General features: G+C 35.0%; 1 protein-coding gene and 1 non-coding gene across 7 annotated transcripts in view; one reads left to right on the forward strand and one right to left on the reverse strand.

Moving 5' to 3' along the window:
* Window positions 1–5983: 5983 nt before the first annotated feature.
* Trnav-aac lies at window positions 5984–6056 on the reverse strand. The gene has a single exon. It is a non-coding gene; the product is annotated as a tRNA-Val (tRNA).
* Window positions 6057–6314: 258 nt separating this feature from the next.
* LOC110452511 (tudor domain-containing protein 1-like) overlaps window positions 6315–20040 on the forward strand; it is a 49397-nt gene continuing 35671 nt past the window's right edge. For 2 of the 6 annotated variants that reach the window (XM_021501087.1, XM_021501114.1), the window contains exons 1-9: window positions 6325–6396; window positions 8802–8841; window positions 9387–9491; window positions 11043–11097; window positions 13092–13183; window positions 14040–14178; window positions 16440–16544; window positions 18675–18748; window positions 19127–19377. In XM_021501087.1, the coding sequence (XP_021356762.1) occupies window positions 8825–8841; window positions 9387–9491; window positions 11043–11097; window positions 13092–13183; window positions 14040–14178; window positions 16440–16544; window positions 18675–18748; window positions 19127–19377 (838 nt within the window). In that variant the 5' untranslated portion in view covers window positions 6325–6396; window positions 8802–8824. Of the gene's footprint in view, window positions 6397–8444; window positions 8558–8801; window positions 8842–9386; window positions 9492–11042; window positions 11098–13091; window positions 13184–14039; window positions 14179–16439; window positions 16545–18674; window positions 18749–19126; window positions 19378–20040 lie in introns of all 6 variants that reach the window. The other 4 variants (XM_021501105.1, XM_021501124.1, XM_021501096.1 and 1 more) reach the window with 3 other exon arrangements.

The following is a 20040-nucleotide window of genomic DNA, read 5'->3' on the forward strand; positions in this document are numbered from 1 at the left end:
TAATTGTGATACAAACAACTTCCAGTCATTGTTTAAGAAAGTGTGATACAAACAACTTCCGGTCATTGTCTAAGTAATTGTGAAACAGACAACTTCCAGTCATTGTCTAAGTTATTGTGATACAAACAACTTTCGGTCATTGTCTAAGTCATTGTGATGCAAACAACTTTCAGTCATTGTCTAAGTAAGTGTGATACAAACAACTTCCAGTCATTGTCTAAATAATTGTGATACAAACAACTTCCGGTCATTGTCTAAGTAAGTGTAATGCAAACAACTTCCGGTCATTGTCTAAGTAAGTGTAATACAAACAACTTCCAGTCATTGTCTTAAGTAATTGTGATACAAACAACTTCCAGTCATTGTCTAAGTAATTGTGATACAAACAACTTCCAGTCATTGTCTAAGTAATTGTGATACAAACAACTTTCAATCACAGGATTTTAAATGGAACTCTCATCCTTTCTCTCTCTTCTTATATTTTTGAGTCAACATAATTATATGCTACACTTCTTAAGTCGAATATTAAAAAGGAAAGGTTGGGAGCTCGGAATTATTTGTTATTGAGGCCGTAATGGAGAGGCCAGTCGTTTCGACAACTTGTTCTTTTACTTTTAACTGGAAAGAGACATGCTATACTTCCAGTGCATTACTTTCCATCCCTCAAGTACCAATGCTTTGTACAAGGCTATTCTTTCTAACAATGTCAATTGTCAAGTGAACAATATTAAACAACCCTAAACATGTTTTACTATTGTCCGTCATTATTTAATGTCCGCTGTCTTGTTCTCACATACCATCACGTTCCGTCAGGGACCTGGTCATTAATTACATACGATATAGGTCTCTACCTTGCCTAGTGTGGGGAGTTGTGGGGTCGGGGACCGGAAGGGAACACATTTGTTTCCATTGGATTGGGAATGTATGTGCTAGTAATCGAGTTTGGTACATTTTGTCCATTCATTAAAAACAAGATTTGATTAATCTAAAAAAAGTCAGTTCTGTCGCTACTGTCCTTACTGAGCGTCGAACCTTATCGGTGATCTAAATCCTTAAAAACTAGGTATATAACTGTTAACTCTCTACAATTCTGGACAGGCCAAGAAATCCTCTAAATGATTTTCAGGTACACCTGTGGTACCATCTATTATGACATAATCTTATTGTCTCAAGAGCAATACAATTAGTGCGACAGTCATTGATTAAACCGCTGGTATTAAAAAAAAAATTGAGCCCGTTTCCCTTCAAATAAAAAGCCATCCAAAATAGAGAACTATTCATCAAATGAATGTGCCGTGTGCAACTTGAGTACTTTCGCATATCTCCGAGAACTAGACAGTTACCAAGAGATGTGCATGTCTACGGTAACCAGAGAACTAGACACGTATCTCCGAGATATATACGGTAACTCTAGTACTAGACCAGAGAACTAGACACGTATCTCCGAGATATCTACGGTAACCAGAGAACTAGACACGTATCTCCGAGATATCTACGGTAACCAGAGAACTAGACATTTATCTCCGAGATATATACGGTAACTCTAGTACTAGACCAGAGAACTGGACACGTATCTCCGAGATATCTACGGTAACCAGAGAACAAGACACTATCTCGGAGATATCTACGGTAACCAGAGAACTGTACACGTATCTCCGAGATATATACGGTAACTCTAGTCCTAGACCAGAGAACTGGACACGTATCTCCGAGATATATACGGTTACCAGAGAACTAGACACGTATCTCCGAGATAACTACGGGAACCAGAGAACTAGACACGTATCTCCGAGATATATACGGTTACCAGAGAACTAGACACGTATCTCCGAGACAACTACGGTAACCAGAGAACTAGACACGTATCTGCGAGATATATACGGTTACCAGAGAACTAGACACGTATCTCCGAGATAACTACGGTCACCAGAGAACTAGGCACGTATCTCCGAGATATCTACGGTAACCAGAGAACAAGACACTATCTCGGAGATATCTACGGTAACCAGAGAACTGTACACGTATCTCCGAGATATATACGGTAACTCTAGTCCTAGACCAGAGAACTAGACACGTATCTCCGAGACAACTACGGTAACCAGAGAACTAGACACGTATCTCCGAGATATCTACGGTAACCAGAGAACTAGACACCTATCTCCGAGATAACTACGGTCACCAGAGAACTAGGCACGTATCTCCGAGATATCTACGGTAACCAGAGAACTAGCCACATGTATCCGAGATATCTAGGAAGAGGGGGACAATTGTTGAATTTTGATCATTTCATTCACGTAATTGAATTGTATAATAATAATATTGGCTATATTACTTCACTTGAAATTGAGTTTTAGGTTTTAGAGTACCGGTATCAAACGTTACATGCGGGATTGGTGATGCTGTTGCAATACAAACTAGTTTTATTTGATGAAATTAAGAGATTGGACGCATCACTTTAAGATTCAGCAGGAAGCAATGCAACAAAACGAACAACAAATTAATCGATTTGATCTCCCATCTTTTATTCAAAGTGTGTTATGTCTGTTCGCCCACACAGCCGACTTAAAAGACATCCATGGTCGTTTGCAAGTTTTCATCATGGATTCCCTTCCGGCGTTCGTTTTATAAATGTGTCTTTTCCAGTCCGACCGGAAGTATATCCCATAATCTGCAATAACTGTTTCCTGTAGACCGGAAATACACCCTCGTGTGTTTCCATTTGGAGCTCTTCGATCGTTTAAATGTCTGATTACAAAAGGTAAAAACGAGACACGTAAATAACACCACACCATGTTGGGAACAAGAATAGCGTATCATGAGTTACAATTTAGCTTCCTTAAGTGACGCAAGAATTAGATCACAACCATCTCATCGATTTATACCTTATAATAAGATTAGGCGCAATTTGAAATTTATCGACACTGTCAGAGTTGTAGATTTAGCGATGGCGGAAGCCGCACCGAATACTTTCGTAATTTATTTTCATTTGTTTTCAATATCAGCTTATCAAATGTGAATTTGTTTCCCTTTTTATACTTACATGTATATTTTCAATAGGATATTTTGTGTAATTTACAAGTCGTATTATTTATAAAATGCAGGATCGACATTGCAACTTAAAAAATGTTAAGCTGGGAGAGAGAGAGAGAGGCAATCAGTAGCAAATATCTATATATCTATATGTATGACTAGCAAAGGAAAACAGGAGGGAGTAAAGAGCATGTGTTGTCAGCTGCAAATGTCAATATATGTATAGTTATAGCTGTGTTATGGATAGGAAAAATGGACACAAAACAACTCATTTACTAGTGACCAATAATATTATATATTATAACTGTAAACAGTATTGAATAAAGTTCAGCAAATTGAAGATTTAGGAGATATTAATTAACTTCTGCCATTTTTTCCAATCATTTTAAAAATTGTTATTGTGTTTGTCATCTTTACCTGTTACAATATATTTTTGTGTAGTATAAGTGTCCTTGATTGCTTTTTTAAGACCATTTGTAGATAAATTTGTTTGTAGGCATCTTGCTGAATAATTATATTGTTTCATAATCAAAATAATTGTACTGTCTATTGGTGTTCTTATTCCATCTTGATTATATAGTCCAAAGATAAAAGTCTCCTTATTGTAAGCAAAAGGGATCATGACAGCATCTAATAAAAACTCAAAATTTTGTAACATAACCTGCACCTTATCACATTCCCATAGGGTGTGTTCTGTAACATAACCTGCACCTTATCACATTCCCATAGGATATGTTCTGTAACATAACTGCACCTTATCACATTCCCATAGGATATGTTCTGTAACATAACCTGCACCTTATCACATTCCCATAGGATATGTTCTATTGTTTCAATGTCAGTTAACATAAGGACTATCAGCTATTCCTGTCTTAAATAAGAATGAGTTTGTTGTCAGGTTCTGTATTGAAGCCACTGTAATTTTGAATTTTTGGTTATATGAAAAGGCATTTATGTATTTTCCTCCATGTTTCATTATCAAAATTAAAAACTTCATCCTATATTTTTCTTCCAATGGATATTGTATTATTTTTATTGAGTAAATAATAAAAATCTTTTGTCCCTTTTTTTACTGCGGAAAAGTATTTCTAGATTAATTGGTATGAAAGGATAGATAGGACATGATAAATCTTGTTTCTGTATATGTTTTCGAATAGCTGAAATAAGTCCTTGGTAATTAAGAAAGTTTGTATTTATACCAAAGACCTGTGGAAATTCCTGAAAAGAACAAATTAGTGTCTTTATTGATTAAGTCGCTAATAATAATATTTTTTACCTAAAGTTGATCTAAACCCCTTAAACGTGTAAAAGGTCCAAAATATAATAGCTGTAACACATTCTCAGGTCCCTGTGGCATATAACTGTTGTGACAGCAATATGGTTGGAAAGTGAAAGCATGATGGACCCCTAGTAACAAGAATAGTATCAATCTGTTAGTGAAGTATTTGGAGGGAGACAACTCTAACACAATATGAAAGTTTTCTGTAAGGTGGATGCTCAAATAACCTTAGTTTATCTGATCGGGGTATGGCGTACATCGGATATGTCGTTTCATATAAACTAGTCGTGTTTAGATGTATATAACTTAGACGTGTTTAAGCTTGTATAGTACTTGTCATAAATCAAGACAGTGAATATTGGCCACGTACGTGTACGTTACTTGACAAATAACTGTTACATGACTAACATGTAGCATGCTTCTGCGGGAATTTAAAAAAAAAATTAGAATGAAATAATTCTTCTGGAGTATAGATATTTCGTTATTTTGTAAAGTTCCCACTTAATTCCCATATAATGAAAAAATAAAAAATAACATCAGGTTCCGACGAGTTTCGAACTCGTGACCTTCTGCGTGTTAAGCAGACGTGTTTTTTTCTTTTCTTGAGAATGTATCAAGCATTTATTGGTCCAGTCATAGGGCCCCGGGGTTTGGGACCCCCGAGGTTCCTCACAGTGCATATGACTGTATTTTCAATCAATAAAAAATTATCACAGATTGTACATGCTTTTAAGTATAGATTTATTACTTGACTTAGTTGTTTTAAGTAATATCAGAACAATTAACACTATATAAAATCAATTAAAAAGAACATACAAGCATACATTTACTCCAAAATTTAAAACACAATTTGAACATCACCAGCTCGCAACAAAATAACGTCATTGTTCTTAATGAAATATTTGGCAAATATTGCCCTATTTTTCTCTTTGTTATAATATGTAAAAATATATTTTACAAAACGTTTGAAGGTGAATTTAAAAAACTTTTCAATGTCAACATTTCCTTCTTTACACATTACAAGATTTCTCCGCTTATATACACAATACCTCGCAACACTCAATGTAAAATTAATCATATAACTGTATACTCTCTTCCACTTTTCATAAAATCCCAATAAAACTAGGCGGTCAATATTGATACTATTTACATTACCAGTAAGTACCGCACTAGCAAATAACTTATCAAGTAAATTTCTAAAAAAACAATTGAAATTTTGTAATTCAGGGCAAACTAAAAACATGTGCCACAGATCCTCCGTTGTTACTTTACAACCAGGACAAGTATCCGTATCAGATATACAAATCTTGAATATTTTCTGACGCGTAAATATAGCATTATGCACAATTTTAAAATGTACTTCAATGACTTCAACAGGATAATTAGGTGCATTTACAATGCTAAACACTTGATCAACCCGTTCACCTGGAAACTTATTTTCCCAAAACTTGACCGCTACCGGCGCGGCAAAATCCACCAATACGTTTATGTAGTATTTGTCATAAATCAAGACAGTGAATATTGGCCACGTACGTGTACGTTACTTGACAAATAACTGTTACATGACTAACATGAAGCATGTTTCTGCGGGAATTTAAAAAAAAAATTAGAATGAAATAATTCTTCTGGAGTACAGACATTTCGTTATTTTGTTAGTAAATAAAAAATAACATCAGGTTCCGACGAGTTTCGAACTCGTGACCTTCTGCGTGTTAAGCAGACGTGATAACCACTACACCACGGAACCTTCATACCACTTCGGTGTTATAGTACGTTTTTAAAACTTTGTCCTGTCGTCGTTACAAATGCAACGATTTTCTTTTCATATCATGCATAGAACATATAAACCATTTTTTAATTATTAATATTCAACCAGTGAATTATTTCATATGTGTTAAGGTGTCAAATAGCAACAAACATGTAATAGGAGGCATAATATTGACATCAATGTAGATCAAACGCTTTACTCTAATAGAGCATGTCTTACAAACGCTCAACTGATTGCATTGAGTTAATGCAAAAGTAGCTAAATGGATGGATAAGCATGTGCTCCTGACAAACTTCAAAATTTCTGTAATAGTTATTTGGTACGTTTTCTTTGACGATGCAACATATTTGTAATGATTAAGATTTGTAATTTGCTGAAATATTTGAGGAAGGTCACGTTGCACTTGTCAACATTGGGCTTACTGTTGATGTTTACTTTCGGAATGAGATGATCGCTGCACAGATGAGTGATGGCGGGAAGGAAGCCATGGCTCATGCAGCCTTTTGCATATTTGTGATTTTTGAAAGCAATGTTTCCAAATATTTTTCGATTAAACAGAATTATATTTTCTGCCATAATTGCAAAACAGTTGATGTCATAATGGCAATAATTCATTAATTGTTTGAAGTTGCATGTGTGTATTAGTCTGTTGGTTAGGAGGAAGAGTTCTTCCGATAATCTGCATACAACCTCTGGTGTATTAATTGTCGCGGGGTTACTATTGTAAACACGATTTTTGAAGACCTGACAATCATTATTTTGTGTTCTTTTAGCTTCAATGTCTGAACTATTTTGAAATTACCATAGAACTTTGGAAGTAGGGGCAAATAAAATTGAAAACTAAAACAACCATAGTTTTGTATTGCAATCTGACAATTTTCCCGTCAGAAACAGGTTGGGGCGTTGCTAAACTTTCTGAGATTTTATCGCATTTAAAGAATGCGAATTGTAATATTTTTTGTTTATAATTAACAATAAGATATTGCAATTTTCAATCAGAAAAGTGAAATCCAAAATTTAGAATAGTTAAAAATTAGAAGTACTGGTGGAGTGCATTAAACTTTATATAAACATGAAAATGGGTCTATCTATCTGTGAATACTCTTTCGAGTACTCGCAAATACAATTTTAAACTGCACAAAAAAAAACCCACCTGTGCTGATGTACATACCAAGTTATTTTGCCTGAGGTGTTTTTTTGTGTTAGTTGAATAATACAGCCAAATGATATGACCAGGTCGTGGAAAACCACTAACTTGCGTATAATACGCAAACTCGCCTATTATACGCCAATAGGGATATGGATTTGTTACTAAAAATAGCCAAAATCACTTTAATCTCAACTTTTTAAAATTGTTTGTCCAAGTCACATTTATTCATTCATGAAACATAATACAAATGCAAAAATAAACTTAATTTGCATGTGGGAAAGTACCAAAAACAGATGCAATACTTCCGGTAAAGTTACACGAGTTTCTAAGTAGCCAATGCTTTCAGTGAACATCTTTTAGCAAAATATTATTAACCTTGTCGTAAATTAGTGCAATTTTTAATAATATCTTGAAAAAGTTACTGTTAAAACGATATGGGTTAATTTTAGTAACAAATCCATACTCCAACTGGCGTATAATAGGCGAGTTTGCGTATTATACGCAAGTTGGTGGTTTTCCCCAACCTGATGACTGCTAGTCATGTATTGCACTGATCGTCATCATGCTTTGCATCTTTAAAGGTCTTGATTGAAGAGATCAGTGTTGTGGTTAGGGCTGTTACATTTCAGCTTTTATTCAGTTCAGTTTTGGATATTTGGGTTTGGTTTGCACAACCAATTTTAGTATTAATATTATTTCAATATTTCCTTGTTTTATTTCAATTCAAGATTTTAATCCGTACATATTCAACTTAAAACAAATGTTTGGTGTTAACTAAAACAGAAATGAAACATGAAAAAAAAAGGCTAAACTGTTACAGCATATTCCGTCTTTTCGTATTGCAGAGATATCTGCTCTTGTGAGCAGTATTGATTGTTATGTCATTAGTTTGTGTGAGAAAATTACGTCTTTCTCAAAAATTTATGACGTTCTCGCAAACAAATGACGTAACCATCAATACCTGCTCACAAGAGCAGATAACTCTGCAATACGAAAAGACACAATACAGTACGTACTGATACTTACGGAGGAAACTCCAGTAATAACATACTCGAACCCCAATGAGCTGGTAACATACAAGAAAGGTCTCTAAAACTATCAGGTTCAACTTTCATGAAATGGCCTCCCTTGGTCACCAATCGCAATACAATTTTACCGTGCATTGGCCATTTAATGACCTTATTTTGTCGATTGGCCGCTAAATCAAAAACAAACAGATCGGTTCACAAGATGTTGCCACGTACAGTTATGCATGCAGTTCAGTTATCTGTGACAAGCACATCTATGTAGCTGGGCTGGTCAGCGGTGGAGGAGTAGGATATTGACATCAGTAAGTTTTCAATCTAATAATGATCACACTCTCAAATTGGTAGGAAATTTTTCAATATGACAGCTATAGCCAGTATATACGTGTTCTATTAATTATTTAGATTTTAAAATTTTGTGTTCAGATTTGAGTAATTATAGCTCCATTATTCTTTAGATTATTTGGTTATTATAATTTTTTTTAAAAATGTTTGTGGTGTATATTTTAGTAATTGAGTTTCTCATTTATTTATTTTAACTGATTTCAGATGCTCTCATACAGAAGAAATAAATGGCTGCAGATGGAAAGTAAGATGTTTTGTTTATAAAAAAATCCTTGTATAACAGAAAACTGTTTCAGATACCTTAGTGGGTAAATAACATCTACGCTGTTTGAATAGAACAGAATAACCCATGCAGGGTTATTATCAATACCAACATTCAGCATAAATTTGGGTGAATGAAGATATTTATCACAAAAGATGTGTGAATGTAATGTGTGAATGTAATGTATGTACCTTTGGCAATTTTCCGGACTCCTGTTTAATTAGAGTGGTGGTTAAGGCGTCTGACATTCTGCTGCCACTATAGCCCTCCACCACTGGGTCGCAGGTTAGAGACCTATGTGGGGCAATCACCAGCCATTGGGCGGTGGTTTTTTCTCCGTGGACTTGAGCTTTCCTCCACCACCAAAACCTGGCTCGTCCTTAAATGACCATAGCTGTTAAATAATAGGATGTCAAACACAAATAAACCAAACCAAAATGTTAAATTATCTTCAGAATCTGCCACACAAAATCTGTTTTCATATTCAAAAGCATGAAGAAAATTTAGTTTTGTTTGACACTTTTCAGTGGAATGGACGGTTGGGACCCTCGTCTTGATGACTATGAGTGCCAGAAGTTCAACACATATGACCGAGGGCCAGGACAGTATTTGCCCAGCAAAATTGAGAGAAGGTACTAATTGAATGTTAAACTAGTTGTGATGGTTATATGTGGGTGCATTTATATGGGCACGTTGCTAAGGCCATGGGTCGGAGTAAGTATTGTTAAATTTATAAAGAATCACAATCAGTGTTCTTAGAAACCCCCAAATGAGTGTTTCACCCTCAAAACAGTTGGTTGTACCCCCAGTTTTCAAGAATTGCCTTATCTATGTATAGGGGTACAGAATCTAGAAAATGTATCTAATACACTCCCAAAGCTTAGATTCAGTGGGAACACTGTTCTCTGCTTGTTGGAGACTCAACTTCCACCAGGCCATTGCTAACCAAACAGGATCTGAACAATGCTATCTTAGCCCTGAACAGATGGTGTTATTTTTCCAATCAAAACAAGTCTAAATTAGCTATCCTGTCCTCTGATTGGTTAAGACATTTTCAAATATTCTTCATTCCACCAGTTCAATGTTAACCAGGCATTATTATTCTAATGGCCATGATGTCGGGTACATTTGTATTAGTTTTGTTAAAATTGACTGGTTACTGTAACTTCCAGGGTCAAGGGCAATTTGTGTCAAACCTTTTTACACAAAATAGTTGTACAGATATCGTAGATTTTGATATAGTCCCAGGTGAAGTTATTGCTTGTCTGTCAAAATAGTTGTAGCAAGTTGTTATCTTGGAAAAATTAGTTAGCTTTCAAATTTGATGTTGAATGTATGTACTGGTATGTGAAATGAAAAACAAATTAAAGATAGAAGAGTTGGTGATCAGGTCATGGATATATACAGGCCTTTTTATGGCCGAATATGGGTCAGTTCCCCACTCCAATATTTTCTACTATTTCAGTTAAAAATTCACCCACTTGTAACTAAAATACTACCATATGAATATCTGTCTTGGTTCCATTTTTTCCCCACAACTGAGTGATTTATTTCGTTTTCCCGGTGTTGTTAATTGTCACTGCTGATATTTTATAATCTATAATGAACAGCGAGAAACAAAATTAAAGATGTAATCCATGCTCCTCCCCCCGTACTCTCCCTCTGGCTCTTTCCTGCAGCCTTGGCTGGATGGGTCATGCACCTACAGCACACATTTTCCCCCATTTCAAGAAAGGGTAATACCTTTCTATTCCTGTATTAATCCCTGGAGGCAGTTTTGGGGAATGTCCTGTTGCCTTAAAATGAAATGAAAATACATTTACTCCCAAAAATGAAAAATCACAGGTTCACTTAACTTGAGAAGATGCGAAACATTGTAGATGCTTGCAAAATATATTTAAACCACCACTTAATTGCAGTCCATCCAATTGAATTTGGTATTACAATATTGAACACAGCAAAATGTGCAAGGTTTAACATTTCTTGTATAGTTTTACTACACTAGCCAAAACTGTCTAACAAAGCTGTTCTTGGAAAACAAACACATCCAATTAAAAAAAATCTTTGCGAGATTGGTGAAAACTCCTGGATGCAATTCAAAAACTAGAGAAACTAAAGTGGACTAGTAAATGATCTTTATTTCTCCCATCCATCTAACAAACTCAATTCTTTCTTTATTGTAGCAAGTCTGAAGGTATTCAGCTGTACATCACTGGTATTCCCAATGATCTGACAGATGTAAGTATAATAGTTATATACCCAGTAAAGGATAGACAAGCAGTCATTCATATATAATCATTTGTTTCCTTTAATTTTTGTACAAAAATGATTAACTTGAAAAACAGTTCCACTATATTTGCAGCCTGAAAAATTGTGCAAAATATAACTGAAATTGTCACTCTTCTCATAGAGAGTTAGTTTGGACTATTGTTTTGCAAAATGTAAACCATCCAAATTCTATGCCAGGAACAAAATTGTAGAAATATATTACCTTCAGAACTAAAACAGTTAAAACAGTTTGAGCTTGTACAAAGGAAACCTGCAGCTACTGTGTGTTGTTTTTGTGTCTACTGGTAATTAGAACATGGAAGGCCAAGCAAAGTAATTGTTGGGTTTCCACTTCAGATCACGAAGAACTGGGGTAGATATGTTGGTACATTGTATAACTATATTTTGCAAACTTAATTTACAGATGTTGGACTTGAAAAGGGCTCCTAATTTTTATACGCCCGTCAAATTTGACGGAAGTATTATGATATGGGGTTGTCCATCCATCCAGCTTAAACTATTGTTTGTCCGGCAATCTCCTCCTACATTTTTCAACCAATCTCTATGAAACTTGGTATACATTATAATCATGATATGAAGTTGTGTCTCCTGTAAAAGAATTTTGATTTGACAATTTTTCCAAATGTTATTGCATTTCAGTATTTGATTTTTTGTCCAGAGATCTCCTCCTACATTTTTTGACGCATTTCAATTGAAACTTAATAGGCTAAATAATCATGATATGTTATTGTATTTCCTTGAAAAGAATTTTGATTCAACAATTTTTGCAAAAGTTATTGCCCCTTGTGTATTTCATGTATTTGATTTTTGTCCGGCAATCTCCTCCTACATTTTTCGACTGATTTCTTTGAAACTTGGTATACATTATAATCATGATATGAAGTTGTGTCTCCCTTAAAAGAATTTTGATTCATCAATTTTTCCAAAAGTTATTGCCTTTTGTTCATTTCAGTATTTGATTTTTTGTCCGGAGATCGCCTACATTTTTTGGCGGATTTCTTTGAACCTTAGTAGGCTAAATAATCCTGATATGTTGTTGTGTTTCCTTGAAAAGAATTTTGATTCCACGTTTTTTGCAAAATTTATTGCCCTTTGTTCATTTAAGTATTTGATTTTTTTCCGGAGATCTTCTACATTTTTTATAGCATCTCAGCTAACCACTCTGATCTTATTTCAATGTAAGAAAGTATATATCACTATATGGCATTCGACGGGTATATATTGTTCCGTCCCGCGGTACTCATGTTGATATAGAAATGTACATTTGAAATTCACTACATATTAAGCAATACTTGTAAATAAGGCTAAATAATATAGTGGAGCCTAATATTTTTGTGTCCGACTTTGGAGTATTTTAAATCGTGCTTCTGAACTCTCAAAGCTCCTTAATTTACCCATTGTATATACAATGATCATGAGGGTTTCTATTTCTGGACATCTTTTTTTTGGGATGGGGGATGGAGGGGTCCCAATTCCGATTTCTGTGTATGTTTGTATCAGTATGAAAATATTACAATGTTTTCTCTATAAAAGTAATTGATGATATACTGTGACCTTTCATAGGGGCTAGACACTGTTTTCACATGGTAGTTCACGGGACTTCTTGTATCGTTTGCTAGTTCTTTGTCGGTAAAATGTTCTGTTTTCCTGAAAAAATATCCCCAGCACGAAAAAGAAGTAATTAACTGTAGATGACATTAAAACCTTTTATTTTAACACATATTCCGTGAAGTCTTGGAAAATTTTGACATTTAACTTACACTATCTATTATTTCAGCAGTTATTGGAAAGGACTATTCCTGTTTTATACAGTATCAGATGATATTATTTGAAGACAAGCTGGTCTCAGCCTTGTGGACAAGTGTTATTTTCTAACCCTGCCTTTCATTATTACTATGTAGTATTAGAATGTCTCTGTTACTGATGTATATTGTATATTTCAGGATGGACTATACAACCTGTTTTCCCAAGCGGGCGCTTGTCTTCGTACTAAGAAGTGTGTTTCTAAGAACCCTGATGCTGGAGACACTTATGGGTAGATGTTCTATAGCTTCATTTTAATGTATACTGACATTCTTAGTACACATATTTCAGATGAAAGAAGGAAAGATTTTTTTTTTAACCCCCTGATGTTTCCAAAAGCAGTGCTAATGATTTAGGACGAACTTGATTCTGGCGTGCCAGTATTGCTGGTTTCTGCCAGGAAGGCGGCACTACCACTTGATTCTGTCCCTTAAGTGCGCGTGCAAGTTTGGCATGTGCCGTTGAAGAAGTTTCGCCGGACTGGAGACACAGGCAAAGCAATACACAATGTGACATGTGTCGGCCATATTGCACGTATGTTGCCTCACTTGAATATAGCATGCCGGCGCCAAGGACAAACACGGCATTCGGCACGTCAGAATCAAGTTTGCCCTTAGTTTCCTCCATCTGCACTATACTGCCTCCTTCTTTCCAAATTGATATCTAAATCAAAGCTTGTTTGTCTTGACTAAAGTTATCAATTTAAGCAATGAATTTTCCATGCTGTTCATGATTTGTATACAGACTTGTGTATGAAGTAGCAGGTAATGGTCTAGCCAGGATTGACAGTCAAAGCAGGGAACATTAAATCTATCAATTGTGTCTCTTTATAGTCAATATATTGGTTGATTTCATTACTTCTAAGAACTGTGCTAAAGTGCAATCCTACCTTCTAGCATAGAATTTGGGGTCAGAACCTTTGCAGGCCATGGTTCTGATCCAAAATTCTTCACTCATGGGTAGAATTTCCATATCCTACATCAAACACTTGCGATAAACACTATTATGTACTTTAATGTTGTTTAAACATAGTGAAAAAGGAAATAATGTTAATTTTCTTCAGCCAATATTGATTTTTTGTGTTTCAGATTTGTAAATATGGGATCGGTTGCTGATGCAGATGCAGCGCTGGCCAAATTCAACGAGTTCAATATTGGCCGCTTCCGAATGCGGGTTAGAATAGCAATGTCAGAGGAGGAAATGAAGAAACGAAAAGAAAAAAAATTGGTAAAGGAAAGACATTCGTAAAACAAATTGTTGGAGATGATGGACACTCAATTATCAGGGTTTGAATGGAGTGTGGAGAAGTTACAGTTTCTCTACTCTAGGACATGAAACATTTGTGGTGTATTTATCCTTCATGGTTTTCATGATTGTACTGTAATATAAAACAGAAAACAAATGCAGGAATTATATTAACAATTAAACTGACACAAGTTCAGATGTAGTTGTCAGACTCAGAAGACTTCTTTAGACGTGAGCAAATCAAAATGTTAACTTTGAAATTAAGTACAAACAAACGTTTCATGTTGTGAGCAGTGTAAATTGGGCCCACTAAGAATGTACAGGATGACACTTCTAGTCAACAACAAACTGATTGTACACACTTAGTTAAACAAGGTATGATCACTATATAAAGGAAATAATTGGTTTCATTTCGATCTAAGAGCGTATAGAATGATGATTAGAATTAAGGTATTGATTGGGCCCACTTCAGTCTAAGAATCTACTGGATGACTACTAGAATTAAAGATACGAGTTTATCATGGGTATATTGAACACTTGTATTAAATGTTTGTATAACTTTGTAGAAAATTGCTGTTAGTTAAAGTGATGTACTTAAACTCATTCACCCCTGAAGACACATTTGAACTCTTCCAATTCAAAAGTTGGAATAGTTTATTATGAAATTTCAGGGGTGAATGAGTTAGCTAGGAAAGATATTTTAATAGAACTATGTGATAGATATTTTAAGTGTTGAGAAGAGAAAAAAGCAATAAGATCTTGAATACTGGAAAACCTGGCATATCAAAGTTTTTGTGGAAAAACTTGAGACGTATTTTGTATTTGATAAATTCCTGTTAGATTGGTGAGCCCTACCACATATACTATATACAGGGCATGAAAAGTGAATTTCCTGTTCATACAAAGACAATTTATATAAGTTTTAAACCTTTTTTGGGGAGTTGGGACTTTTTGAAAACATTTTCAGTGATGTAACAGGAAAGTATAACTTAATATGATGACCAGTTGGGCAGTGGATAAGCTCCAATCTTCATTTATAGTTAATTCATTCACCCCCAAAATTTCATAATGAACTATTCCAACATTTAAATTAGAAGAGTTCAAATGTGTCTTCAGGGGTGAATGAGTTAAAGGTCCAGGTGCATTGGCTAATTAAAAAAAATGTGAAAAGGAAATTTATAATAGCTTTATTTCTTATGTATATATTGTTTGATATACAAAATGGGAAAGCAGTTTGAAGTCAGAAAAATGGCAAAACATTTTAACTTTTCTTTGGTGGAGATGGGACTGGGGAGTGCTGGAGTTCTCTACCTTATTTGCCTAACTACTATGCTTTTGTAATAAATTAATGAATGCAAACAAAGTTTGTCTAATCATGAGTGATTGGGGTCATCTAGATTCTGCCAACAGTTTCCTAATCTCTTTTTTTCAATTTGATGAATGTCGGATGATGGTTCTGGGATATCGTCTCCCACTTACCCTAAATTTGATGCAGTAAAGTGTTAATTCAACATGAAAGAATACCTGCGTTTTTATTTATTGTGTTGTTACATCATTTTGATATTGTACCTGTAACTCCTTTAAGAAACATCCATTTTCAACTCTATTGTTTGTGATATCTTGTATATGTACCCCTATTAAATACATGTTGAGAATATTGCGGACTAACAAAGTCTTGCTGTACATAGAAACTGGTGATGATTTGTTCCTGATGCTGGTAATCCAGGCTTGAAAAATACTGTATAGAATTTTTTTGCGGGGTGTCAATTTTCATGATTTTTGTGATTACAATTTTTCCGTAAAGAATACTACCTAGGAAATGAATATCAAATTTATCATCCTAACCTTAGTACCATGTGCCATGGTCACCAGACCTGAGATCTGTGCACGATAAAGTCAGGGAAACTCATCATTTGAACAAGTCTCCAAAAAATAATGGCTGTGAGATGTTTTTTTACAGTATTGCAGTACATTTATATTGATAAGGATATATTAAGTTGTGAAATGAAATACATCTTTTGCAAGTTAGGAAATGAAAGGAATAAAAAAAACGGAATGAAACCTGTACAGACAAAGAACCTTAATGAGGCTATTTAGCTAAAGACAATAAAATAACAATAGAATTATTATAGCCAAGATTTTGTGGTAATTCAGCGGAAATATTTACCATTGTAAGACAACGATGGCTGATATGGTAAGACATTATGTTATGATAAAAGTTTACTGTTCTGTTGTTTTGGTAGGAGGAGGAAGAGTTCGTCAAGTCTTTACCTAGTCGAAGACCGAAAACAAAAACGGCTGTTGAGACCAGTACAGACAGCGATAGTACATCTGGAAGCCAACAGAAGGTAAGCATTTTAAACGTGTTTTTTTTTGCGGCGGGGGGGGGGGGGGGGGGGGAGCTTTTATCGCTGCTCTTTCTAAAAGGCTAATTTATCATGGCATCATCACCAGACTTTGTGCAAGTGTTAATCACTTTGATGTCTTGACTGAGGTCATGTTTTAGAGGGCTTCCTACAGGATGAAGGTTGAGGTATTAAATATCTCCACCAAGTTCATGTTTGTTGACCCGGAATCAATGCCTCCATTACATTGAGTTAATAACTTCCAAATAATTACTATTATAGTCATCACTTTTCCCATTCTGACACGTCTCCCAAACGAAGATAACTTATTTTATTTCATAATAATTTATTTGTCCGGTATTAATATGCCTTAAACAAGTTTGTATTCCGGGGTCCCAAGGTCAAGGTCACTCACTATTTATAGAAAATCTGTCATTGTTCGAGTGACTTTTTAAGCCACTCTTGGCGAGAGCCGAGCGGCTTATTAATTCTGTCCAGAGAACGAAATGACGGACCCACTTCCGTTCGAGGTGCGTGCGCATAATTTAGTCTTGCATGCTTCCGCTATATAGCGTTATCGTAAATAGAAAGTAGAATCTCTGACACTCACCTGTGTCTTCTGAAACTCTTCTCCAAATAATAATATATGCTTTAAATAATTGCTGAAAACAAAATGTTTATCTCCGGTGCATTCTACGAGTGTTGTGGTGGTGAAAACTAAATACAAACGGGAATGTTTCATTCGTGCACTGGGTTTGAGCATTTTAGCAACTCGGATTGAGGTCTGAGGACGTTTCACATGCGTAAAGATTTAAGTGTTTTCTTGACTCTGATTCGAGAAGACTGTCAAGTGTTGACGCTGTCTGTACGGTCTAGCTTTTATATTTTGTAATTACAAGGAAGAAGTAAATATATATACTTATAAAGGAATAAATAAATATATATACTTATAAACCGTATGAGTGATGAAGTATAACCTCTATTTTGATGTTTCAAACGGGAACGTAATATGACATATCATGCTTCGGTTGATAATGGTAATAAACTATCGTTGCTACCACGGACGTGGCTCTGAGACGAGACGATATGTGAACTGTGTATGCTTATCAAACATTTCTGTAACACAGCATGCTATTTATGGTGTATTTATTTATGAAAATGAAATAATTTAAGAACATGACACAACTGCCGCTACTGTTTGACAAGAATTCCCGCTGTGTCAAAATATTATCCATTCCGGTGTAAGGGAAATAGCTCTTACATTGGTAAAGTCGCATTGAGAAATATAATTTAAATATATTCCAAGAATATTTGTGAGATTTTGTGATGAATTGTATATTCAATGACAGTAAATAAAGTCACTACATATATATTAATATGAATAAAAAATAAATAAAAATAAAAGGAGTACAATGTCTCGTTTCTCCATGCATGTTTTCCCACTACTCATTTCACAAGCACAAAATACACCTACCAGGTATTCTTAATTAACCATTCACTGATTGCCATTCTGCACGTAAATGCTCATGTCACATCATTGGAGGATGCTAATTAATGAAAATTACAACAATGCGTCACAAAAGAGGGTGAAAAAAGAGGAGAGTTAGAAATATGTTTAATGAATCATTTAAGAGGTGATAGATTTTGGAAATTCCAAAGGCAACATCATCACATGACCTGATTTTCAATTAGCAGAATACAGAACACATATCTAAGGTATTATAGTAGATATTGATGCTCAACGTGTTACTGAAGCAATTAAATTTAAAGTGGTGAGCGGCTTTAATGTCACTGACATAATTCTAGTTTCTGAACTGATTTTGATAAAATTTGATACAGTGCTCACCAGGTATGAGAATACCTCTAATGAGTTTGTGTTTCAGTATGCCTAGGTCAAGGTCGCATTTATATTTTCATAGTTTTCTTGGTCATTGCTTGAATACCTTCATTTCCGAACGAGTTTTGAGGCAAATTAATATTGGTAAAATAGTAAATTTCCTCGGGTAGCTACAAACCAGGCCATGCCTATTTCTTAGACCAAGTATACTGTAGACCTTAGTAATGGATAAGTGGCAGATAATCATGGCTTACTTCTTGTAGTAGTTTTTGAGGGTGTTGAGTTGCTGTTTCCAGGTGAATGGCAGTACCATGGGGAAGAAAAAGAACAATCAAGACATGAGCAATGGACACGTAATAGATAGAGCTGGGTAAGTAGTTTTGAGTCGGGAATAGAATATGTGTTTGATAAAACAGTTAATCCAGCAAATTAATTAATCAATTGAATATACAATAAATCCAGAAATTAAAATAAATTATTTGAATGTACATTAAATCCAGCAATAAAAATCATTTATTTGAATACACAGTAAATTCAGCAATAAAAATAAATTAATTGAATATACAGTTAATTCAGCAACAAAAAACACTAATTTGAATACACAGTAAATTCAGCAATAACAATCACTTATTGGAATATTGCGTAAATCGAGCCTAGTGACTTTTCACTTGAGATTTTACAGGTGTAATTTTTCTGATCCTCAATATTAGTTGATTCAGCTAAAAAACATTGAATATTCATTTCTCAGTGCACAGCAGTATCCTCTGCCAGCCAGTGAATATGTTAGTGGAGGCTACCCTTATGAGGGTAGCCACAACCCTCACATGCATGAATGGGCTTCAAGGGGAATAGGATTACTCGGTTACTCACCAAACTCGCCATATCCACCACAGTCCTATCATTCAAACTCTCCAGGTATAGTTGGTACTTCTCCTTATCAACATGGCAACCGTGGCAGGATGTCACACATGTGGGGCACGACTCAATATGGCAGACAAGGTAACCCTGACAATATCTTGTGTCTCTGGGTGCATTATGCTGGTCTGATGTGCAGGTTTACCCCGACATTTTACGATTTTTGATTTTGCTTAAAACCCCTTTATTGACTTTACTGCTGTTTTGCTGCTGTTTATCGAAACCTGCTTTGGTGTTAAATTTCTCACTTCCCTTCCTTATATTCACTGGACTTCTTGCATTGAAAGTGTGCTTGTAGTGGCAGAATGCATAAGAAATACAAAAGATTGTTTAGTTACTGTTAATATTGAGATTGTTCTTTTCTCAATCTCCAAAATGTATTGCGGTGTTACACCTGTGTATTTCATTAGAAACACAGTGGTACCTTCACTTTAAGAAAAAAAACCAGATTGCTCTTAAGAATTGTATGTATTTTGCCATTGAAAAATGTGATTGCTATGTGTCTGCATGCATATTTTGCTTATATTTATGTTTTAAGTTAGTCCCTGTCAAATTGTCACTGTCAACCTTGTAATAACAAATTACCAGTTCATCTCTACAAGTTTTTATGTCACAAGCTTACATTTCTAACTATTAGATTTATCTGAAATACGGCTCCAGCAACATAAGATGATTATGCTGGACCGTTTTAACTGTTCCAGAGTTATGTTTTGATTCGTTTGACTTTCATAAAGTGCAGTTAAGCCT

This window comes from Mizuhopecten yessoensis, unplaced genomic scaffold, assembly GCF_002113885.1.
Source record: "Mizuhopecten yessoensis strain PY_sf001 unplaced genomic scaffold, ASM211388v2 scaffold757, whole genome shotgun sequence".
NCBI lineage: Eukaryota > Metazoa > Mollusca > Bivalvia > Pectinida > Pectinidae > Mizuhopecten > Mizuhopecten yessoensis.